The 25,156-nt window shown below is 39.2% G+C and overlaps 1 protein-coding gene across 1 annotated transcript in view; it reads left to right on the forward strand.

Annotated features, from left to right (window-relative positions):
- cacna1ab (calcium channel, voltage-dependent, P/Q type, alpha 1A subunit, b) overlaps nucleotides 1-24,931 on the forward strand; it is a gene marked incomplete at both ends in the record, with an annotated part of 172,430 nt that extends 147,499 nt beyond the window's left edge. Inside the window, 11 exons of the mRNA XM_079263050.1 lie at nucleotides 4,466-4,571; nucleotides 4,935-5,042; nucleotides 6,729-6,832; nucleotides 8,390-8,496; nucleotides 9,875-10,010; nucleotides 11,214-11,327; nucleotides 15,838-15,855; nucleotides 16,285-16,320; nucleotides 21,590-21,791; nucleotides 23,204-23,442; nucleotides 24,203-24,931. Coding sequence (XP_079119176.1) covers nucleotides 4,466-4,571; nucleotides 4,935-5,042; nucleotides 6,729-6,832; nucleotides 8,390-8,496; nucleotides 9,875-10,010; nucleotides 11,214-11,327; nucleotides 15,838-15,855; nucleotides 16,285-16,320; nucleotides 21,590-21,791; nucleotides 23,204-23,442; nucleotides 24,203-24,931 — 1,899 coding nt within the window. The remainder of the gene's footprint in view (nucleotides 1-4,465; nucleotides 4,572-4,934; nucleotides 5,043-6,728; nucleotides 6,833-8,389; nucleotides 8,497-9,874; nucleotides 10,011-11,213; nucleotides 11,328-15,837; nucleotides 15,856-16,284; nucleotides 16,321-21,589; nucleotides 21,792-23,203; nucleotides 23,443-24,202) is intronic.
- Nucleotides 24,932-25,156: the final 225 nt, after the last annotated feature.

Below are 25,156 nucleotides of genomic sequence, written 5' to 3' on the forward strand. Positions count from 1 at the left end.
CCCCGAACACATCTCTGTGAGTCTGTGTCCTTACCCCTGTGATGCTCCTAAATCCTCCCCCACATTGTTTTCCTTTCTGTTTTTCACGTCGTCCGTCTTTGTTTTGTCTGTTATGTGTTGATGTATGATTGTTGAATGCATGTGCACGTATGACACGTGCGCATGTGTGTTTGTGTGTGTGTTTTGTGGCCACCCCAGCGGCCGGATCAGTTACACAGACATGTATCAGATGCTAAGACACATGTGTCCGCCGCTAGGCCTCGGGAAGAGGTGTCCTGCCCGGGTCGCCTATAAGGTAGACTCGCCCCCCCCCACGCCCTTCTTTGCTCCTCCAACCCCCTTAGCCACCACCCCACCACCATCTCCCTGTCCTCTCTCCCTCCATTCCTCTCTTCTCACCTTCTACCCTTTCACTTCTCTCCCTCCTTACAGCCTCCCCATCGCTGGGGAAGGAAAACTTCTCATATCTCTTCTAATGAAACCTTCCTGTCATTATCCTTCTCTCCCTCCCCACCACCTCTTCTCCACCTCCCTCTCTCCCTCCTCCCAGCGGTGTTCTCTTCATTGTCTGTTAGTGGTGGTTGTGGTGGTGATGAGCGCTGTTATCACTTCTTTCTCTCCGACCGCGGGGATGGAGGGATGGGCTTTTGTCGTGCAGTGAAGTGATAGTGGAGTGGTAGTCAGCCCTCTTTTCTTTTTTCCCTCCCGTCATGCTGCAGGAGTAAGGGAACACAGGAGGCTTTGCCAGTCCTTCTGCAATCTGCACGGAAGCATACATCCCAAAACCGTATCCAGTCAGAAAAGCAACATTAAACCACAGACAGAGAATTTGATCTGTTTAATTATTATTAAATTTTTACCATCCTGGAACTAGCAGCTGAAGTCCATTTAACACAACATAATTAACATAATATGTTCTGATGTTGATGCTGTAATTGATATTATTTTTTTTCTTAAGAAAAGGACAAAAAATGGAAAATATTAACAATAGACAACAAAAGTATCTGTTTGAATTTGTTTTAGTACATTTTAAAAAGAAATGTGCTAAAAAGTAGATAAAATGACAAATATGTGGATAACTCAGGACGTTATTTGGGTCTGCGAACGTTGTTATTTCATATGATGATCATTTTGTATAACAGTCACGCAAACGGCATCAAAAGTAAGATTATGTTAATCAGGGTTATGATCACACAGTGCTACCATCTGCTAACGATGCGGGTACAGAGGGACTGGCAAGGGTGTCTGTCTTCAGTCCTCTGTGCCTCTTATTCCTGCGGATGACACCATGATGCACATAATCACATCCCTCAGTACCACACATACACAAATGAGCTTGAAAATAATTTTATCATAAAATGACTGAAAAGTTTTGTATTTTGTTTTCTATTTTTGTTTGTTTTTTTCAAGATGCTGGTTTTTTTTCCGATTATTTTTTAAACCCAGCAGAAGCTTTTTAAGCTTCTTTGAACCTCTGACCACCAGGATAGAGACTGTATCCAACTTTTCAGCGCTTGCTGTATTTTTGTTTTGTTGACTCTTTCTCTGCATCTGAAGTGTAGCTGTCCGTCCATCTGTCTTTCTTCTTATTCTCTTTCTTACTGCCATCCAGATTCGCCAAAGGGACAGGACAGGTTTGCAGTCATAATGAGATTTTTTTTTAAAAACTTCAGTAGAGCTTGCCATTTTTTTCCAGTTTAAAGCACTTACTCTTACAGATTTTGGTAAATAGTACATTTACTTAACTAGTTCCATCACATGATATTTTTCCCTGTTACAGCTACACTAGACAGGCTCCTATCATGTCTGAAGATATATATATATATATATATATATATATATATATATATATATATATATATATATATATATATATATATATATATATATATATATATATATATATATATATATATATATATATATATATACATATATATATATGCAATTCCACTGTAGCTACACATTATCTCTAAGAATTATTCAATCTGGGTGTCAGCAACACAATTCTGTCTCGCTTTCTTATTTCTGTCACTTTTGTCTCATCTACTTTATTCTCTCCTCTCCTTTCCTGTTTCTGTTTACTGTCTTTTGCTATTTTCCATCCACTTTTTCTAACTTTCCCTGTCAAGCTTCTGTCTGTCATCCTCTGCATCCAATTGTCTGTCAAGATCATTTTCACTCCTCCATCTCTCATCAGCCACTCTTGTCTCTGCTGTACATCTCTTCTGCGATCTGTTTCCTGTTTTTTCTTCAGAACGACAACCTGTCACAACAGTGGCTTCATCACATATTTCAGCCATCAAAATCTTCAAGTTTGCGAAGATTCATCTTCACAGTTGGATTAAAGGGCCTTTTTGAATTTAGAAAGACTCCTAGAATAGAGTGCAGAAGGTTCAGTACTGATCCCTCTTGACATTTAGAAAAAGTTCTTGATCTTGTCTTTAGTCACACAAAAATGGAAACTGCGTTTAGTGATTATTGCTGCGGCACCTTGTTTCTTGAACTGACCTCTAAACAGATGTCAAGTGTTGGTTTTAGTCCTCGTCTTTATCTCTTGTCCTGTTCCCTAATTTTCAGCCTCTTTTTTATACACACAATTCTCTCTGTTAATGCCAGCTTGTCCATGTTTTCTTGTTTCTTCTGCTCTTTCAGTGTTTTCACAATGCGTCTTTCTCTTTGCATTCTCACCCTTCCCTTTTTATCTGTAACTACATCTCATGACCAAGCTTAGTCACCTAGTTTAGCTCAACTAACCGCTGTCCCTAACGTGCCCCTTTTTGTAGACCCCATTCCACCTTACCCTAAATAACTGTAACCACAAAGTCTGGTGGCTCCGAGACACTAAGCGAGAAAAGAAAAAAAAAAAAAAAACATAAATCATCTCTTTTTGATCTTTTCTATGATTTTTCTTTCTTCTTTCAGGCAATGCCACAACTCGAATCCTCTCTAACTCTGACACCCACTTAAGACACTGCACCCGTTTGGCATTGAGAGAGATCTTCACTTATATATAAAGTGCTATCAATGTTGTTCAATTTGACTTTGTTCAAGGAACCCATGAATGTAAAAATGTAGATGCAAAAAATATACATATTTATGTATAAAAGTGAGAAATTTATATGTCAATCAGAAGGATCAATCCAGATGGATTGAGGATACTCTCATTGCGCGGATGCACGGCTGCTTGTACTGTAAAAGTGGGTTTTCAGGAAATATGTGGGGTAGTGGGCTGGTAGATGGGAAGAGTTGGGGCTTAGATACATGGGAGTGAAGTGAAGGCATGCTGCATGTTTTGTTTGTATGCACCTGTGGGAAATATCTTTGGGGTGTTGTAAAGTGATGCATGCAATCCTTGTTGCATGGCTATGGGCGCCATTGAGCCTGCTGCCTGCCAAGCGCTGTGGATGTTGGCCAATGCCCTTTGCCCGTCGCAAACTTGGCGTTGGGCATGCCCGACACACACACACACACACTCAGGAACATATGAGCATGTACACAACCCCAACGCCATGCCGTGCCTGCCATCGTGAGTGCCCAACGCTCATGTTCATAGGTAAATCTGATGGATGTCAACTGGTCAGAATGGGTACGGCAAGCAAGCCAAGCTTGTTTCGTCCTTTCTGCAGGTTTCTGCATCTGTTTACCTTGTGTAGACATGTGAAGATAGGGAACCTCTTTCAGGTAGGGGGAGCTCAATAGCAGGTGCCTTGGTTAAACAAAACCACAGCTGTCTCCTGGAAAATAGCAGAATTGCATCAGTGATACTGTTATTGTTCTTCAGTCGACCTATTTTGTCTCCAAAGGACTCCAATTAAGTGCTCTTAATTGCAGTCTGTAAAAGTAATTGTGTGTTAGTGGGCAAGTAGGGATGTTTGGGTGGGGGGTTGGTGTATGTGGACTGTCATATATACATCTATATGTGTGCAACAACAAAGATGTGTAAATGCATGCATGCATTCACACATGTAGGGAACATGGGCACAGGTTGGGTCAGATGCCGTTCTGGCTCTGATTGTTCTTCCTTGTGGTTCTCAGCTCTCACAGTTGCTTAGCAGCATTGGATAGCTGTGCTGTCTTGTAGAGTATCACTGGAAAAACAGGAGACGCTGAGACTTATTGGTTCAAACTGTCATGAAGGAGATCCTTCAGCACAGAATTAACACAGCTACATTGCATACTCAACACATATATGCTCACCAGTTACTTGTTAAACTTTACATTCGTTCATTTTTCAAAACCTTGACTGACACTTTGTCATTGTAACTTTAACTTACTGGACAATAGGACATCTAAATGAAATAAAATCTGGACAAATCTAGTCCAATGTTAACTGGCGGATGTTATGGAGCTCTCTCAACCCCATCCCTGACCCCGCTCCCTTTCCCTTTCCTGGAGGATCAGGCACAACCTGCTTTGGCAAGGACATATCTTTTTCTCATCCTTTCATCCCGGTCTTCCACAGAGGCTTCTGCGCATGGATCTGCCGGTTGCTGATGACAATACCGTGCATTTTAACTCCACCCTCATGGCGCTGATCCGGACTGCTCTGGATATAAAGATTGCCAAGGGTATGAACTAAAAATACCACCATGTTTTTTATTTGTTACAGCATAGTCAGCCTAAACTCATTAATGAGTTTCTGTATTTTTCTCCTCCACAACAATGCTTTAGATCATTAATTATATTATGTAGCAAAGTCATTTAAGATACTGACAAACTATTTTTTGTTTTGGGTGAATGTGTACATGTGTGGATGGATATACATATTTCTTTGGGGATTTTGTGGCACAATGTCTTCCTTTTGGTCTGTACCCCATTGTCCTGGGTTTATGTGCCATATGTTGCTTATTTATATTTATATTTGGACGCATGCTTCTGTGCAAATGTTGTGCATGGGTGTGTTTGGATAAACCGGGTGGTGGTGTATCCAGGTGGTGCAGACAAGCACCAGATGGATGCAGAGCTAAGAAAGGAGATGATGGCTATCTGGCCAAACTTGTCACAGAAGACATTGGATCTGCTGGTTACACCACACAAGGGTAAGTTGCAGAAAAACAGTGTGGAAAAGGGCATAGTACTGATATATGTGTGTCCGATCACCAAGCCACCAAGAGGACAGCTTCTACCAGTCAGTGTCATTCACTGCTTTGCATCTCCTGAACAGACAACAACATGAACACATTTCTGTCCAAGCATACATGCATACATCTACCAGTCCACATTTTCTCCACTGACCCTTTTAATAATGTGTTGACTTGAGCAAATTTTACAACACCTGACTAGATATATGCAAAATTACGCATCAAAACTGAAAATTTACATCAGATGTACTGCAAATATTTTGGACAGCATCACAATCAAGATTTCTTTAATGTTTTCTGACAATATTACCTGATATCTGTTTTTCCTGTCCAGATTTAGAAGCACACTATAGTTACAGGAGAATCGATGCTCTTACAGCTGTCCACCTACAAACCTTCTATTTTATTTTTTTCTAAGTTGCTCACTGCAGTCAGTGATTGGCTCAAACACTTCCATATTAATTGCATTCATATAAATGTAAACACACTCTGCCTTCCATATACTCACTACTGCTTCACTTGACCTTTTCACCCACTCAGTAAGTTCTGGTATCAGGGGGTGCCTGCTATAGAAGATCCTCTATAGAAGTCTTTTCACTACAGGGAGAATTTACCAGATACCAGAAACGTATCATATAGATTTATGAAAGTTTAATCAAGGATTGTTTTGAAAGTAAATCTGTTTAGGTTTTGAAATAAAATTTGTTAAAACCAGCATAACCGTGCATGCTTATCTTATCTCAAGTTTATCTTGATATATTTGGCTAAATGCATGGTTCAAAGTAAGAAATGCACTGCCATATATTAGGAGAACTGCATTGTACTATTTTCATATTATAAAATGTAAGTTTGAATCTTTGAGGACTAATAGCCAAACCACATTGAAAGGTATGCAGCACATTCAAAATGTTTGCTGCACAGCCAAGTTTAATTGATAAAGCTCAATATTTTTCTGACTTTATGTTTATGTGTTCCATCTGAACTCTGGGGATAATTGTCCAGTGTTTTTAGAAAAAAATTGAGCCGCTGTTTCTTGCCCATGTGTTTCTTTGTGAGCTGGCTACCTAGTCCTCAGCTAGTTTTTATTACATGATACTTGTAAAATTATAAGAAAATGTTAAATTATGAGAATACAAGTATAGCATCTGCCTGTGAAAAGACTACAAGCCTGTGTTAATAATTGTACAGTGTTGTATTGTTGTATTTGTGTGTTGTACAGCAGCAATGGTTAGTTACTCTTTTTGGACAACAATGGAGCACATCAGTGTCAGCTTAATCTGAAAACCAGCACAGAGTAAAGTACATCATTCTTTTTGACAGATCAGAAAACTAACATTTAAGAGCTCTAAAACTTGTCATTAAGAATTCATCTAACCCTGTTATGTATATAAGTTTCTCACGAAATCCATGGTAAATAAGGGCAAATTAATAATGAGAAAATAAAGTCAACATTCAGTAAAATCTATGTCTGACATGGAGTGCCCTGAAGAATAACTGTAACGATTGCTGATGTGTTGTAAACGTTATTGTGTATTTTCTCTGTCAGTGTTTGTTTGTCTTGTATCCCCACTCCCATTCCCCCCACGGCTCAGGGTCCCATCTCACACTGGTCTAATCTTCCAGGGTAACTTGTCATTTTCTCAGCAGCCACAGACTTGACCGTGGGCAAAATCTACGCTGCCATGATGATCATGGAATATTATCGGCAAAGCAAGATGAAAAAGCAGCAGGCGCTACGAGAGGAACAGGTAGACTTCCCTTTTGCATCCCAGAAGAAATACTTTTAATGCAAAAACAAATTTCTGTTTTCTGTTACTCTTCCTCATCGCAGTCATGTTTTAAGGATTTTTCACCCTACCGAAAACTTTCTGTTTATTGGCCCAGCCTTATTCTTTTTTTATTGCTTGCCAAGAGATATTCAAGCACTTTACTTTTTCTAGTTGGCGTTGTTTTCCCTGTCCAGGTCTTCTTTCTTTTTCACCATGGCTGCTAAGATATGTTGAGCAGGATACAGTATGTGTTGAACTGTATTGTCAGTAATGCTCAGAACAATAATGATGATGATACCACATGGTATCATTGTCAGTGCTCCTCCCCTCCTGTCAATGCATGCCTCTGACATAAACTCGCTCCCACTGTATCTATAATATCTCAGTCCACTCCGTGGATGTGAAAGCACCTCTTCACTCTCGCAACACCTCCTGACAGGGTGCACATTTGTTTGTGGAAGGGGTCACTCCTAAAAACTTTTGAATGAGATGCATTTTGTTGCTTGAGGTTTTCTCTTTTGCAAAACAAAGGAGTACATTGATGATTGAAGAGCATGTTAGCCTCTAATTTATTTATCTGTTCAAACAGTGTGCTGTTCTTGGTATGCTAATGAATGCAGCTTACTATGTACCACTGAACTGAATGGACAACTTGACACAGGCTCTCTCAACCTTAACATTTGTGCAAACTTCAACTTGTGTGTGTTTCTTTTGTCTTGCCAGCTCAATATATCATTTCATTTTTCCTCTTTCTCTTTCTCAGTGTAGTTTACTTTTATAATTCTGATTTATAAGATTAATCTATCCCAAAAATTAAATTGGTTAAAAGGTCTATCTCTGGATAACTTTGGCATCCTTCTTTGTCATGGGACAGTAATAAACATAAGTTTTATGTTTTGTGATTTTCTCTGTATTTTGGGTACTGGCAGCTTTTTAGCCAGCTAAACAACTGGTCATCAGTAATGACGCCCATTGCGCCCAGATTAGTTCCCTTTTAAACAGATCATCCTGGTATATTTTAAGGAGTTTTATTTATGAAGGTCTTTAACTTGTATGATTGAAGCACAGGCTGCCTTCTAACACAACTGATTAGTTAGTCAAATGTCAAACCTTCCAACAAATGGCTTGTTACTTAAAAAGTCTGATTAATGACATAAGAGTTATATGTCTTATTTTTCTTTTTTTTTCTTTTATTTTCATTTGAATAGTAATCTGGTCCAAAATCTGTGAACTAAGAGAAATCTTCCTTAAAATTCAGAAAGTTAAAGTCCCCTTCTGACACAGATCTTAGAAATATTCCCTGCCCTGAACATAAACACTCATATATCAGCAATGTCCTCATAAGCACCAGTTCAGTGGCATTCAGGCATCTTAGATCTGGTTGGGAACTTTACCTCGACTAGCTATAGCCATGTGCTTACTGATGTCGCCCCCGTGTGGGTGCATGCTGCGAGTGCTTCTTCTGTTTGTTGTCCTATGTCTGCCACCCTGAGTGCCTGATGCAAGCCTGGAGGCCATGTCATGTATCTCACACAGAACCAGCCACCACTAATGTTTGAGCGTATGGACCCAACCTCAGATGGCCAGGGGGGACAAGGCCAGAACGGCCTCCCCAGCACCCAGCCAGACAACATCAACAGCATGTGAGTAGACTAAACAGTGGATGAGACCTTCTAGTAACTGCACTGCAGTTGAATGTTTGAGTGAAACTCCTGCATATATTGTGATTTGTCAGAAAATGAAATGCTATACAAGGTTTTAGGAAATTCATTGTAACAGAGTGAAATATTTACAATTGCTGATAAATTCTAAATTGTATTTTCTTAATACAGAAGCAGGCAGTGTTGCTGATTCCAATCAGATCCTTTGTTTTAATGTCTACAGATTTGTTCGTAAACTACAAAAGATATCTGTATAGTCACAACATCCAACATTTTAAACTTTTTTATCACTTAATTATCACATTTATGAAACAGACAAAGACAAAGATTCTTTTCTCATCAAAATCAACTTCAGTGCTGTAAACTAAATAAAAAATTATAGGACATTGAAGTCTGCTGCTATCTCAATGTCAGATTATATAAACACCATCATATATTGTAGTTACTTGCAAGACAGTTTAGATTTTACTTGCTTTCTATCATAATGTGTTTGTGTTTTGGGCTCCAAAGTGTAATTTTCAAAAGTGAAATATCACTTAGGAAATATAAAATTGCTTTTTGTGTAAAATTTTGTGTAAACTGGAACTAAAAGAAAAACCATCATTGTGTGACATATCCGATTCTGGAAGGCGTTATCAAAACTTTTGTGAGATTTTTTCTATCTTTTTATTATTTTTTACTTGATGGGTCAAATGGACACTATGTAAGCCAGGGGTAGGCAACTCTGGTCCTCGAGTGCCACAGTCCTGCAAATGTTAGGAGTTTCTCTGCTCTAACACACCTGGCACACATCAGACCTAATTAGCAGACTTGTGCAGAGCTTGACACCAAAATCTGCATCAGTCTGCTAATTAGCCATTGATTTGGATCAGGTGTGTTGCAGCAGGGAGACTCCTAACATTTGCAGGACTGTGGCACTCGAGGACCAGAGTTGCCTACCCCTGATGTAAGCTATCATAAGATTCAGGAATCCCAAGAAGGGTTAATATAGAGAATTAGCTACTTTAAATTTTGATAACAACAAAACTTTACCATAAAAATAAATCAGTAATATTATTATTATTATTATTATTATTATTATCGTTAACAATAATAATAATAATAATAATAATAATAATAATAGTATTTATAATAATCATATGCTTAAACATATCTGATATTTTAGTGATAATTATGGTTAGTTTGTATTTTTTTAATGCTGGTTTTTAGAAAGGCTTTAGTACAAAATAATTATCTGCACATTACTCATTGTTCAAAGCTACTGCCTGAAAGTGAAATAATTTTTTTAATTATTATTATTGTTATTATTTGATATGTCCATGATTTGTGATGAAATAATCTGTATGTGTCTGGATGCCAGACCTGCTGGGGGGGGCATGACTGAGAACCAGTCGTGGGTGACAACCAAAGCCCAGGAAATGTTCCAAAACACGGCTAACTGGAGCCCGGAGAGACCCTACCCCGATGATCTCCACGAAAACCGCCACAACCCCCAGGTATGATGGGTTCAAACATGTTGTCACCATGGTGACAAATCAACCCCAGCTATCTTTTTACATAGGTGGACAGTTTGTCTTCAAACCTGCTGTTTATACAGTTTTTTAGTTTCATATCAGTTGTACTAAAAGAGAGCACTGCTCACAATTCCTGCTGTTGCAACATTCATACCAACCCTATACTAATGCACAAAGTCAAAACAGATGAAAGTTGGTGTTAAAGAGGTAGTATAAAATCTCAAAAGTTTCTTTGCATTTTTAGGTATTTCCAAATCTACTCTTATGCACCATAAAACTGTACCATAATGTGCCACTATGATGCATAAGACTTTAAACTACTAATCTTTATTCCACTTCATCATACCTAACACCAGTTTTTCAGCAAACTACTAAATCATTGCAGAATGTCACTTTTTTTTTTTTTGCATAGAAAGTGCAGCCTGTTGCTGCTATCAATCAAGTAGCCAATCTCTGTCTTTTCCGTCAGATCAGCATATCTATCATGTTTCTCTGTATTCATCACTCTGCTCCGTCCACACCTGCTGTATTTCCTTAACCCATTAAGACCTGATGGAAGCTCCAAGGCTGGACTGCTTCAGGCCTGAATGGGTTAATCTTCTGAAACTTACTTCACTGTTGTCTTCACTTTATCACACTTATAACTTCCTCTTGAGTCGGTTGCTTGAACTCAATATGTGTTTTGTGATGTACACCTTTTTTTTCTCTTCACTACCCATTACCGTACTTTCGTTTGTCTGTTGGGATGCCCCAACTCCTCAATACCGCATCTCTCTAATGAATGAAATGGCGAATGTAGAAACGATGGGACTTGGACGAGAAACTTGCCTTTGGAGATTGTCAAGGGTCAGTCGCTTTTTACTGGAAAAGATCTCTTAATCCTCCTCACAGGACAAGGTCTGGATTTCTGTGGGCAAATATAACAGATTTACTAAAAATTAGAACTTATTGAATACTAAACACACTCATTTTTATTATAAACTGACCCAATCCCAATTCATGATTGATTTTTAACACAACAAAGGTTGCAACAGCTAATTTATGCAACTCTTTATTGCATAAATTATGACATTTTAAGAGGAATATTGCCATATTTATTTAATCCCCCCTCACTCGGCTGGTCATGTCAGAGTCCACTCTCTCAGCAGACAGTGGTCACGCCCCCCCTCTCATTGTGTTTTACAGACAGTAGAGATGAGGGAGATAGGGCGGGACGGGTACTCCGACACTGAGCCCTATCACCCAATGGATGGGCATGGGCGGACCCTCTCCATGCCCCGCCTCTCGGCAGACAACCAAGTGAGCACCTTCATCCCACTATCATCACTATCACTCATTGCCACTGCTTTTCATTATTATGTGTTTTAGCTTTGACAACAGCTGAAGTGAATTAAAATGCATCCTAAAAAGACCCAAGTCTAAAATGGAAAAAAAAAACTTTCTTAAAATAAATTACTATATTATACTATATTATTCTGAAATTACTAGTTTGACTAAATGTCTTTATTTCTGTCACATCATTTTTAGATCTCAATAACTAGTTAATAATCTTGTTTTTTATTTAAATTCACTCAATATTCATCATTATTACTGTTGCTGACCCAACATATTCTATTTACACAGTTACCACATATAACTTTCTTAATTATTTGTTATCATATGTTTTTTTTATTAATTTGTTAGTTTTTTTTTTAACATTCCAGTAAATATGAGCATCTTGAACAGTTTAATGATTTATCAACCAAACATTTTAATCTTGCTAGTTCTCTAAATTGTAAACAGGGTTTAGGATGCAAAATAAGGCAGAAACTCTGCCTATTAAATTCACTTCCATCCTAGTTTCTCACTCTATCTTCCTCTCCCTCTTCCATTATCCCTCAATTGACCCTTCCTGCTTGACTTTTGCCCTACACCCTATCCACTGAACCCCTGCTGCTTAGCTCCAAGTATTAATGTATAAACGGTTGGTGTGTGTATATATATATATATATATATATATATATATATATATATATATATATATACATATATATATATATATATATATATATATATATATATATATATATATATATATATATATACACTACTCACAAAAAGTTAGGGATATTTGGCTTTCAGGTGAAATTTATGGAAAATGCAATATGTTCATGCTACAGTGATATAATATCATAAAAGTAAGACATTTAAGTAGAAGGATGCACTACTGATTTCCTCATCTCAAAAAATTCATTCAACACAAAAGGTAACAACAATGGTTGTTACAACACAACAAAAAATTTGAACATCTCAATATCTCGTCATGTGCCCTTGAGCATCAATTACAGCTTGACAACGACGTCTCATGCTGTTCACAAGGCAACTTATTGCCTGCTGAGGCATGGCATCCCACTCTTCTTGAAGGGCAGCCCTCAGGTCATTGAGGTTCTGGGGTGCAGGGTTTCGAGCCTCTACACGACGGCTCAGCTGATCCCACAGGTTTTCAATGGGATTCAGGTCTGGAGAGAGTGCAGGACATTCCATTTGAGGTACACCAGTCTCCAACAGCCGTTCCCTGATGATGCGGCCTCGATGAGCAGGAGTATTGTCGTCCATGAAGATGAAATTAGGCCTGTGCTGTTCATGTAGGGACACAATCACTGGATTAATGATGTTATTCAGGTAGTATGGGCTTGTCACTGTACCATTCACAAAGTGTAGGGCAGTTCTGTACCAAGCGGACACCCCTGCCCACACTGTAACACCGCCACCACCAAAAGCTCGCCTGGTGACAACAGTGGCTGATGCATAGCGCTCTCCCTGACGTCTCCAACATCGTTGCCGGCCATCATTTCTGCTCAGTGTGAATCGACTTTCATCAGAGAACAGCACTGAGGCCCACTGGTTCCTCGTCCAGCATAAACGCTCCCTGGCCCATGCAAGACGATGATGCCTGTGCCTGGTGGTGTGGTCAGGTACCCGTGCAGGTCGTCTAGCACGCAGACCACGCTGATGGAAACGGTTTCGAATGGTCTGACGTGACACTTGGGTGCCTCTCACCTCTCTTAAACGTGCCTGGAGTTGAGTGGCATTCATCATCCGGTTTCTCAGGGCAGTGTTCACAATGTAGCGGTCATCAGCACGGGATGTGGCCAAAGGACGTCCACTTCTAGGCCTTTCTGTGACTCTTCCAGTCTCTCCATATCTCTGTTGCAACCTGCTGATGACACTCTGTGACACTCCAAGCTCAGTGGCCACTTCTGTCTGAGAACATCCTGTTTGAAGCATCGCAATGGCAAGGGACTGTTGTTCCATTGTTAGGTGTCGTCTTGGTCTCATGATGTCAAAATGTGAACAGCATGATGAGGACAACTGTTTAAACACCAGCTCTAATTGAACCAGGACATTTATCGCTCAATTCAAGGATCACACACCTGCCGTGATTTTTGCCGTTAAGCTCCTTGTTAGAGAACAGCAACTTGTGCAAAATTTATTGAAACATTTAACAGTTGGACATGTGCATTTAAAAGCTTAGAGAAGATCACATTAAGTTCACCTGTACAGGTTTGAATGCATTTTAGGCTTGTTGTGAAATTTCACCCAAAAGCTGAATATCCCTAACTTTTTGTGAATAGTGTATATATATATATTTGTGTGTGTGTGTGTGTATATCTATATATGTTGTGCTGACTGTACTACTACTGTACATGCAATACATGCATAGCATATTAGCATATCCTAATCCTATTCCCTTTTTCATTCCCATGAAATCCTTGGTGTGTCTGTCCTGTGTGAACTGTGGCCAGAGTCACTCTTCAATCACCAAAATACATGTGAATAGGAAACATAAGGACATATTTTTCAGCACCATAAACGCAAAGTGCCTGGTGGACAATGCAGGCACTTTGGAAAAGTGAATTGTGAAACACCTGCAAAGGCGGAGTGTCTTTAACAGTACTTTTGAACTTTTTATTTTTCGTTTCCTTTAAATGAAATCCCTTACATATATCTTTCCATGTACCTTTTTTAAAGAAATGAAGACACCATTGTCAGACATGCAACGCAACATTATTGATTTATGTTACATCAAAGGAAGGATGTGACAGGATGATGCAGGAAACCTGCCTAGTGGTGGTTTCAGTGTTATTAACTCAATAGACTTTCCTATATCCCTGGAGATATGGCCTAAAAACCCATCAGATTATTACACAAGGGCTAAAGCTAGACAGAGAAAGTCCAGTAGAGCACATAACACCGAAATTAAAATGGTATAACATTACCGGTATATAAACGTAATGCTGGTATGTTTACTTCTGCTTTCTGTATCTAGTGTGAGCCCTGTTGTGCTGCAGTAGGTAGATGTTAACAAGTTTTGTAGGTCATATTTTAGGAAACCTTTGAGTAGCCCATTTCTCCATAAAACAGCTTTAACTCTTGGACATTTCATTGTCCCTTTTCATTGTGCTTAGTTGGTCAGCCACTCTAACATTCATCACAGTGGTATTTAATATCCAGCATTAAGAGACACTTTGTTTCTCTCCTTGTTGACTTTTCTGAAGTCCTCAGAAGTCTTACCGTCTAGCGTTGATACTCTTTGGTGTATTATAAAATTTAGATTTTAATTCACATTTTTCTTGATGTAAAAAGGATACTAATTTAAGCCTTTAAGCCCAACCTTAAAACAACTGTGCAGAAAAGTCTAAGTTTTTTAAATATAAAGTGCTTATTTGGTCCTTTTACAACATCTGAAAAAAATTAAGTTTACTTTTTGGTAATTTTACCACTTATTACCATGTGAAAGGTCAAAATCATTGTTGTACCATCTTCTGCTTTCTGGTATTCACTCGGGGACAGAAGACCAGTATCATATGATGCAAAACAGGGTTTTCTGTAAAGTTTTTACCATAAAGTGATGCAAAATGTCTCAGTAATTGTATGTATCAGAGATGATAGGTTTGGGTTTATAGGGTTAGACATTTGCCATCCCATTGATAGCCCTTTGTAGTTCAAATTAACAGGGAATCATAAAAGTTAACTCAGGTTTTCCTGTATATGTAGACTCATTTATCTTTTTTTCTGTCATTTATGTAGGCTTTCTTCACCTGATTGGTGGTTTGTATGAAAATCCAGGTATTTTAGGTCGTATTCAGACAAAGTTTAGAAATTTTAGACACTGAAGAGCAGTTTTGTGTTTCAAAGGGACAGTGCATCGATTATATTATTTATATATTTCAAGACCACTCTACTCAATTGTTGTCTACGTGGTTTAAAGCCTCTGGCTGCAGTCACACACATGATCACAACCACCTCCATGTGTGACCATCCTGCTGCATTTCACTGTATCAAGACATGTTGCTCTCCCTTTGGTATGTTGATTACTTCTTGAAGTTTTTCTGTACCAGTATTTATAGGAATAACAGAAAACTACATACAATAATTGTGGTCGTTGACATAAACAAAATTTGTCCAATTATTTTCTACAACCTTATATTCTGAGTTTTACTTTGGAGAAAGGTCAATGTCTGTCGTCTTGTATTTACACTGGTGTAATAACACGAAAATTTGTTTTCTCTATCAAAACAAAGCAAATAATTTCTGCTCTTTGCTTGGATAGTCTGAGAAAAAGTACAGCGCAATATCTAATGTGAATATAATCAGATCTTTCATTAATGCTGCCGCTATAATATGAGTGCAGCTCGACATAATGAGAGGACCGCTGCATAGAAACTATGCTTTATGTATATCTCTGTTTGTGTGTGTTAAGTATCTGGAGTGTATGAGTGTGTAAACCTTGTTACTTACTGTCCTCTAACACTGCTCTGCCTTACAGAGAGCTCATGCCGTTTCGGTAAGTGTGTGTACGACTGTGTGAGAGTGTGGATGTGCAAGCATCTGGTGTTGTCCACTGTCCTCTCCTGCTCATCGGCACACGCACTTCGCTGCTATGTGTGCACACTGGCTTCTTTGTATTAACGGGTTTCTCTTTTTCTTTCTCCTGTCTCTGCATCTTTCTCCTCCTTCAAAACTAATTTGAGTTGATTTTTATATCCTTCTTCAATCTATACTTTCTTTTTCACCCATCACTTTACTTTTCTTGTCTCTCATCTCTCTCACCTTCATCTCATTCTCTCTATTTGAATTCATTCTTCTTCCGGCCCTGGCGACTGTGCCACGTTGGGCTTTATCTGTGCGTGTGCGGGCGTGTTTGCGTGGATGTGCGTGCGTGCGCTACATTGCTCTGCCCTACGTATCATTTCTGTGTTTGCCTGCTCTGCAGCGGAGGAGACACAGACCTCGCGGAAATAATCTCAGTGTATGTACTTCTCTCTCCATCTCTATCTCCCGTCCCACTTGACTTCTCTCTCTCTCTGTTTGTAAAATTCTTAAATTGGACCTGCATCATATTGTGGTTTGCTGATTGTTTTTTGTTCACCCGGGGTGCCATGTGGGTGGGTTGAAACCACAGTGCAAACAGTTCAGGCAGTGTTATTTTAGCTGTTAGTCCCCTAACTGTCTGATTGTGAACAAAATTCCCAGTAACTCTGATTGTATTTATCATACATCATACAAAACTACACACATGCCAAAGTTTATTTTCAAGCCTAGCTGTGTAGTGACCTGCAACATAACACCATCAACGCTACAGAACAGAACATAGAAAACATTCTAGATGATGAAAGTGAATCATTTATGACAAATATAAGCTCAAATTGATTTTGGTTTTGACCAGTTTTACCACTGAGCATTGCCTTTCCTTTTAACAAAAGTGTGTAAATGTCTGGAAACCAAAAGAAACAGCTGCTGGACTTTTAGGAGAAGCATATTGTCCTATTCCTGTCTGACAAATTATAGTAGACACTCAACAGTCCAGTGTCTGTCATATTTTTCATGTCATTTTGCACCAATTGTTTTCAGTTGGTAAAAGGTCCAGTCCACCACACAGACAGACTTGTCTTATGAAGCCATGTTATATCAGGTGCAGTGCAGGGTTTGACATGTACTGCAATATGCATTGTTTCTCTTAAACTATGTCATGTGGTGTGCTAGGATGTTCCATAGGAACAATTGCACCCCTTTACCTTCAGAGGGTTTTGAATTGAGTCTTTTAAAAATAATTAGATGGTCCCTCTTTCTTCACATGGCTTTCCACGTGACCAAAACAAATTTTACTTTGTCCATGTTAATATCTGGTTTCTTCTTTGCATGAAAGAGCTTTAACATGCATTTTCAGACAGAAGAGCCAATTTCACAAACAATGAATTCTGGAGATTTTCACAGTGCTTGAGGGCTTGAAGATCACAGGGATTGAATACTGATTTTCAATTGTGTCCCCATGCACAAAGAAACTTCTACAGATTCTTAGAATTTGCCATTATTAGACAACAGAATATTCAGTTATCACACTTTTATATTGGGAAGCACAATTCTAAAATTTTCTCCACAATTTGTAGATGGAATATTACAGATTGCTGAAATCTTTACCTCGGAGAATCTCAGTCTCTCTGGTCCTATTTAGGAAATCAGTCATGTCAACATCATTAGTTGGAACAACTGCTTATTTTTCCAGGCCCGTGCTGCCCCTGTCCTGCCTGTTGTTTTAGACATGATACTCCCCTCATATTCAGTATGAGCTAAAATTTTTCAGCTTGTATTAGAATGACTTTTAACTTTTATTTGCCCGTTTCATTTTATTCTTTGCTTTTCTTTGCCTTAGAAAAACGCACTGTTTGTCTTGTGTTACAAAAGAACCCAATCCACCTGGTACTCCAAACTTTTTTTTTTTTAATCAGCTGTGACATAATCGTCACAATTCCGATTTCCTCTCCCTTTGTCTATCTTCTAACTCTCTGCATTTATTTTAACCGTCTGCATCTTTCTTTTCCTCTTTCTGTCTCCCTCTTTCTCGTGATTGCTTGTGTTGAGGTTCTGCTGCTCTCCATTGATTGCTATCTGTGAAATTTGCCCCTGGATTTCTGCTCATATGCAGCATCTGAGTGTGTTCCTCTGTGTGTGTGCACAATGTGTGTTAAATCTTTTGCATCTCTTCAGACCGGGTCAACAGTGTGTGACAAAAGCATGGACTGCCCTGATATGTGGCTGTTGGCTCGTACCGGGGGGATTACCAGCATGTCAGTAGTCCTGCATGAAGTTGCTGAGTCTCACATTGGATGTGAGAAATAGTGGTAAACCAACTAGAGAAGGTTTTGCTTCAGCTAAAGGCTGTTATTCAGTATTTTGGAAAGTTATAGACTGCAAAGCTCATGAAATGACCAAGTGGTGTTCAGTGCTTCTTTCTGATTTCAGTGGATAATATCAATATAAGTTTCAATCTAGAAATGTTAAACAGGGATGTCAGATAACAGTGGATTCAGCCAACAATTTATTTGGAAACACAAATCACCAGAGACCTTACTGTGCACTCCAACAAATCAGTCACACAGGCCAAGTTTTCTGCCAACAGTTTGGCCAAAAATTAGTATGCCATGACAATGTGCCAGTGACCACAACTACCGTTGAAATAAAAGTATTTTATATACAGACAAAATATCATAATTTGAGATCACTTAAAGTTGTTAACACTATTAATTCAGTGTGAAACCTAATTTTTCTACCAGTAGGACTAACAGCAATGACCATGGTATAATTCCCCTCAGTTTTTAATCATTTCTCTTTTCTTTGTATTAAAGAGCCCACATGTTCATATTTATGTGTTTTTGGGATCAACGAGAATAGATAAACATAATTTAAAGTTTAAAAGTTATTTTATTTTTCTAATTTGTGTGCTTGCTGCAGCACCTCCAGCCACCTTCTGACCAACATGTTCTGTTTGAGGCCTGTCTCTTTAGGATTTCTTTTGGCCCACAATCCCCCGATTGGTTGAAAATGGTGGAGGTTGGCAGCTGTTCATATGTTGCTTGAAATGAGCCAAACAGGCTGACTGACATTACTCAAATATGGGATGTGGGCATGATATGAACTCTGTAACTTATTCTTATTTGCAAATGTGCATTGAGCTCAGTTGCTGATATAAAGTGTACTCTTAAAATGATTAATTAATTCAAATGCTTCCCTATTGTGTAAACAACAATGGGCATAAGGAGTTGCTGAGGAATTTATAAAAAACAAAAGAACCTTTTTTACAGGAAGCTGCATTATGAAATGTAATAATGCTTGTACCTACATAACAAGCGGTTTTCTAAATAATCAATTCAGTAGTTAGAAAATGTGAATCTTGTTCAAGCAGATGTGTGCGCACGTGTGCTTGTAAGTGCTGGCTATCCTGAGGACATGCATGGCTTGTGTTACGCTGCTCAGTGCATGTACAGGCTGCTGTGTGTTTGACATCCAGCTGATGGTTGATGTGAGGATATGTGGGGTTTTTTAAGCAGGGTCTTATCGGGGTCCTGAAAAATACCACAGTAGGAAAAAAAATGGATGAACAAATAAAAAATAACAGGATTTGTGCAAACATAAAACAGCTATTCTTTTCACATCTTCTGTGACCTATGAATTGTGTTCCTCCAGAAATATATTTTATTTTTAGAGGATAAAAGCATAGTTCCGTTTTCAGAAGTTTTCAGGACATTGTACTTCATGAAAACATTTCCGATATATCGATATTTGAAAAACAAAGTAATCTTTAATGTTTGACAAGCAGAATCTATAAGATGCCGTCCTTGTTATTCAATTAGTTTTAAACTTTTGGAACCACATATTATGTGGACATCTAACGATCTAAGGCTTTAAGCTGAACCACTCCGGACTATGTGATTTATACTTTAGTCAGTCAGCTGACTAAAGTACAAGTCTTTACACAGCTCAATCATAAATTTGTGTAACTTTATCAAAAAATATTGCACTAAAATTTTCTCTTTCAGCAACTTTTTTTTAAACTATTTAGATCTTAATCTTTGTCCTCTGTATGTCAACCTGAGTCCACATGTGTCTATTTTAAAAACAATGCCACATTTCTTTACATGTAATATTTTACTTCTAAAAACATTTACAGAGACACTTTTATTTGTCTTTAATATTATTTGACTTTTTATTTAGTTTATTCATCTTATTTATTTTAACGATAAAATATCATATAATGGAAATATTCTATTAAAAAATTGACTTGAATCATTTTCTTATCTTGTTTATCAATGAGGTAAATTTGGTAATTACATGCAAATGTACAGATTAAATTTTATACCATATTTGTTTATTCTTCAGTGAGTAATGTTTTGAGTGACTCCTAAAAAATTGCAAATCTTCGCTTGTGAATATACTAGAAAACAGCCTTTAAATAGGTGTCCACTGTAGTAAACACGATGCATTAAAGGGTTTAAGCTACATTTAAATGTGTACATTGGTAAGACTTGAGCTATGAGGTCCAGAAAGTTGAACATAGATGAGTAATATGCCTGTAGACAAATAGTCATGATCAGACAGATAATTAAACATCAATGGTCAGTAGAATGAGATTCAGAGTTCTTTTGTAGCGATAGGAGAGACCTACCAAAGCCCACTGTCAGTGCAGCACTTCAGCAGTCAGACATTTCTGGAAAAGTCTCAGATGACCTGTCATGCTTTGAAATTCTTCTAGAAAGGGTTTGAAGGACAAGTCAAGATAGGAGGAAAGATGGATGTTGAAAACCATGGACCAGTAACCAGTTAACCAGTAAAAAGCTTTTCTAGAGTTTTTAGAGTGCTCAGGGTCACGGACAAGAAAATGACCCAAAGCATCCTGATACTCTTGGAGTAGTATGAGTAGTACATATCTGAATGTCTTAGAGCAACTTTTAAGAAATCTGAGTATTTTTATTTGATTTCATGGGGATTTAAAGGTTTTATATTTTTGATAAATTCACAAAACCGTTGTCCAACCGTGTAGATCAATAATGACAAATCTTTAACTGTTGCAAACAAAAAAAAAAAAAAATGTGTAGAATGGAAAAAGGCTCTAAAAAAACTTTTTAAAAGCACTTTAAGCAGTCTTTGCAACCCAAGTATGATGTAAATGAAATACAGCCTTCATGACGTAAAGTCCAATGGGCTCCTCTGCCAAGTGCATGTGAGGCATGGTTTTTATAGTCCTCTTGCTTGTTCTGTGTCTTTTTCCCATTTTATTCCCTACCTGTTAGTTTCCTGTTTATATCTGACTGTTTTATTTTTCCATTTTTCGGTAACGCATGATATGTCATGCTATTACATACTATCAATGGCTTTATCATTAGGGATTCAGGCGATTCCATAAGTACTAAGGTGGTCATCATGCTTGACCACACATGGGCCAAAATATTTAGATGATCTGCTAAAGCAAATGTTCTCTCAATTGCAGTTATTAGGTACTGATTGTTTGACTGACATGTAACCACGCCCAGCTCTGTAGCAGTGTCATAACCTTAGTAGAAGTAATTTAAGTGTTTCACAGCTGAGAATAAAATAAATCTCACCTCTGTTCTCCGTCCTGTCTCTCTCCCCACTGTTGTTTATCTCTTCTCTCCTTATTGTCTCACTTCCTCTCCCACCTTATGCTCTCCTTTTCCATCCCTCTTCCTTTTTCTTCTACCCCTTTTTCTTTGTTGTACTCAAAGACCATCACTGACACCAGTCCGATGCATCGCTCCACCTCCAGCCTGGTTCACGGGCGCTCAGGTCGTGGCGTGCGGTTGGATGACTACTCCCTGGAGAGAGTGGTGTCTGAGGAAGGAAGACATGGAGGAGGACGCAGGCACAGGGACAGAAGTCACCGCACGTCACAGCGCTCCCTGACCAGATATACTGATGCAGACACAGGTGGGTCTCTCATTGTGGCTATTTTCATTCTTGAATCGGGTCCATAATCAGTGTGATGTATCCATGATCATCTGCTCATCAGCCACAGGTGGCTTTTATTTAGCTACAGAAAGGAGAAACTCGAGATATTTTTATGTATTGGCTTGTCAGTTCAGTTTAATTTATGCACATCCATTCCTGTATCTCAAGCCAACAATGAATTTTTTTTAAATGTTGGGACCTTGGAGCTAATGAAAGGTATGCATTAAGAAAATCATTCAAATGTTTAAAATCCATATTCCCAAAAAAGAGTTTGGAACAGATTCATTCATCAAAAGAGCATTTAATTCGAACAATTTAGTGTAGAGTCACATTTTGAAATTCTGCCTAAAACTTGTTAACCTTATTGAGGACAGATGTAGACCTCTCCATCACACAGTGGAAGCCTGTACTGTGGTCAGTCCAATCGAGATCATAGATCTTATTCAGAAGAAATAAATGTTGTCGGCATTTATTTTTATGATTAAAAGACCAAAAGGACAAATTCAAACAGTCACAAAAGCACCTAAATGAGTCTACAATGACTGGTCGCTTTTAACAAAGGCAATTTACACTTTATCTACTTACACTCTATCATTCATACAGAAATTTATAAATGGGTTTTACCATATGCTGCTATCAAGATATCATCTTTTCCATGGACATGCATAATGCTACACGCATTGCAAAGGCATAGCTGAGGAAGAAAATTGTGTGAGTTCTGGACCGGCCTGTTTGCTGTACTAATAATGAAAATGTTCAGCCTCTTAAATCTATGACAAACCTAGAGGTGCTCAGAGAGTGCAGACCTCCACCAGATCATTGTAAATGGCCATTATTTTCGAGTTGCAAGCTCTAATGGCAAATTTATCCCAATCTCCCATAGTGAGGAATCCTTATAAAAATTCCAGGGTTGGGATCACCCCCAAAATGTAGTCACTTGTTTCTTATTCAGTGTCTGAGATTTCCTGAAAACTTAATTAAAACCTGGAGAGATGTTGCTGGCAGACAAACAAACGCTCCTGAATACATGAGCCTTTGGCAGAGGTAATCAATTGAAGGGTTAATGATATAAATTACAAAAACATACTACAATTTGTATAGTATGCGGAATTGTTTAATCTCAAGCTTAATAGTGAAAAGTCCATAAATTATATTTACCATAGCTCAGCTGAGCAGGGACCAGCACTGAGATAATACATGCCATGCTTTCATGTGTTTAGTTTTATTAGGTGTGCAGATCTAATTCAGTTAAAATGGATTCAGTCATTCATATATATATATATATGAGAAATTTATATTTTGTAGTGGACAAAAGACCATTGATAATATTTTGTCCATAGCAGTAGCCTGTAGATGGTGCTGTATTTACAAATGAGACATTTTCTTATTAGGCCTGGGCACAGACCTCAGCACCACCACACAGTCAGGCGACTTGCCCCCTAAAGAGCGTGAGCGAGACCGTGGCCGCACCAAGGACCGTCGCCACCACCATCACCACCACCATCATCACGGTTCCATGGATAAGGAGCGCTACTGTCCTGACCGCCATGACTATCCACACAGACATCCCCATGACCGTCATTGGTCCCGGTCACCCAGTGAAGGGCCTGATGGGAGAGGTCATCGACAGGTGGGCTCCAAAGACAAGAGTTACATAAAGGGACAAATTTTTTAAGAACTATTTTCCCAGAAAAATTTCATCTGTCTTGTTTGATGAAATATGTGTAATAGGGCTTACATAAAGGTTTCTACCTGATACAGTTTAATGGATGTAACATTTTTTTCTGTCATCATCATTATTACATCATACTGAATAATATGGGACATAATATAGAGTCAAGCGCGCGTCATATATGATGATGCCTTTACAAAGTGAACATGGAGGTGAATTATTGATATTTAACCTCTTCATTTTACTTGTGCAGTAAGAGTTCACAGTTATTACCATAGCCCTACTTATGAATATCAATCTCTCTTTTTTTTGTTATGCTTTTTTATTTGTCACTGTTTCTCTCTCTGTCCATTTTTCTTCAATGTGACGTGTTGCTTCTTGGTGTCAATTTGTTGCTTCATCACTGTGTTTTTGGATGATTTTAATGGTGTCTAATCTATCTATCTATCTATCTCTCTATCTCTCTATCTCTCTATCTATCTCTCTATCTCTCTATCTATCTCTCTATCTCTCTATCTATCTCTCTATCTCTCTATCTATCTCTCTATCTCTCTATCTCTATCTTTCTCTCTCTATCTTTCTCTATCTTTCTCTCCCTTTCTCTCTCTATCTTTCTCTCTCTATCTTTCTCTCTCTCTGTCGTCACCAATCTGCTCTCTTCTGGTCTCCGTTGTTGTTGTGGTGCGTTTTGATTTTCCTTGTTTACATTTTGCTGTAGGGCAGTAGTTCGGTGAGCGGCAGCCCGGTCCCCTCCACCTCGGGAACCAGTACTCCACGGAGAGGCCGACGGCAGTTGCCACAGACACCTGCTGTCCCACGTCCACACGTCACCTATTCCCCCGCTGTCCGCAAGCCCAACTATGGCCCCCCAGGGCCAGGTCGACTGCGATCACCATCTCCTCGACACTTTTCTCCACCAGACCATGACAGAGGCTACCACCACCGACCCCAGTCACGACACGCCTCTCCACACCACGGTGACTCCTCATCCCGGCACGGTTCACCGCGCTCCCCGAGGCATCAGTCCCCACGCTCACCCCTCCATGGTTCTCCTAGATCCCCTCACCGAACCCGCTGGAGTGGCCCTCCACCTGGGGACAGCCTGGAGGGTGACGGGCCCTTCTATGAGCGAGATTACGAGTATGAGCAGCACCACGAGCCTCCTGCATATGAGCAGAGCCTCTCCCATGGGAATCCTCACCCTCATGGTGGAAATCCTCACCCGCACCCACGATCACCCAGGACTGCCCGCCACCGGCCTCCTCCACCCCCTCACCCTCATCCACGTAGGGTACCCAATGGCTACCGCTCATCCTCACCTTCACCACATCGGCGAGGGCCACCAGGAGCACCACCTCACTCACACCACCGGCCTCCACATGCCAAAGGGCCCCGGAAGGGCCTGCATGAACCCTATAGTGAGACAGACGAGGATGACTGGTGCTAGCAACCACAGGCAATGAGGAATTCACACAGCAGAGAAGAAGAACAGCCACCTCCAGTGCTCTGGCCTTGGATGAAGACATTTAACAAAGCAGTGGTGGTGGAGTTTTTGGGAGGGATTGGATACCCTCAAAACCCTCTACCTTTACCCTTTAGACTCTAAATAAGAAAAAGGGGTGGAGGGAAGGGGATGAAGGTGCTGCAACTAGCCTTATGTGCATTTTGTGTC

Source organism: Telmatherina bonti (genome assembly GCF_933228915.1).
Source record: "Telmatherina bonti genome assembly, chromosome: 3".
In the NCBI taxonomy this organism is placed as follows: Eukaryota; Metazoa; Chordata; class Actinopteri; order Atheriniformes; family Telmatherinidae; genus Telmatherina; species Telmatherina bonti.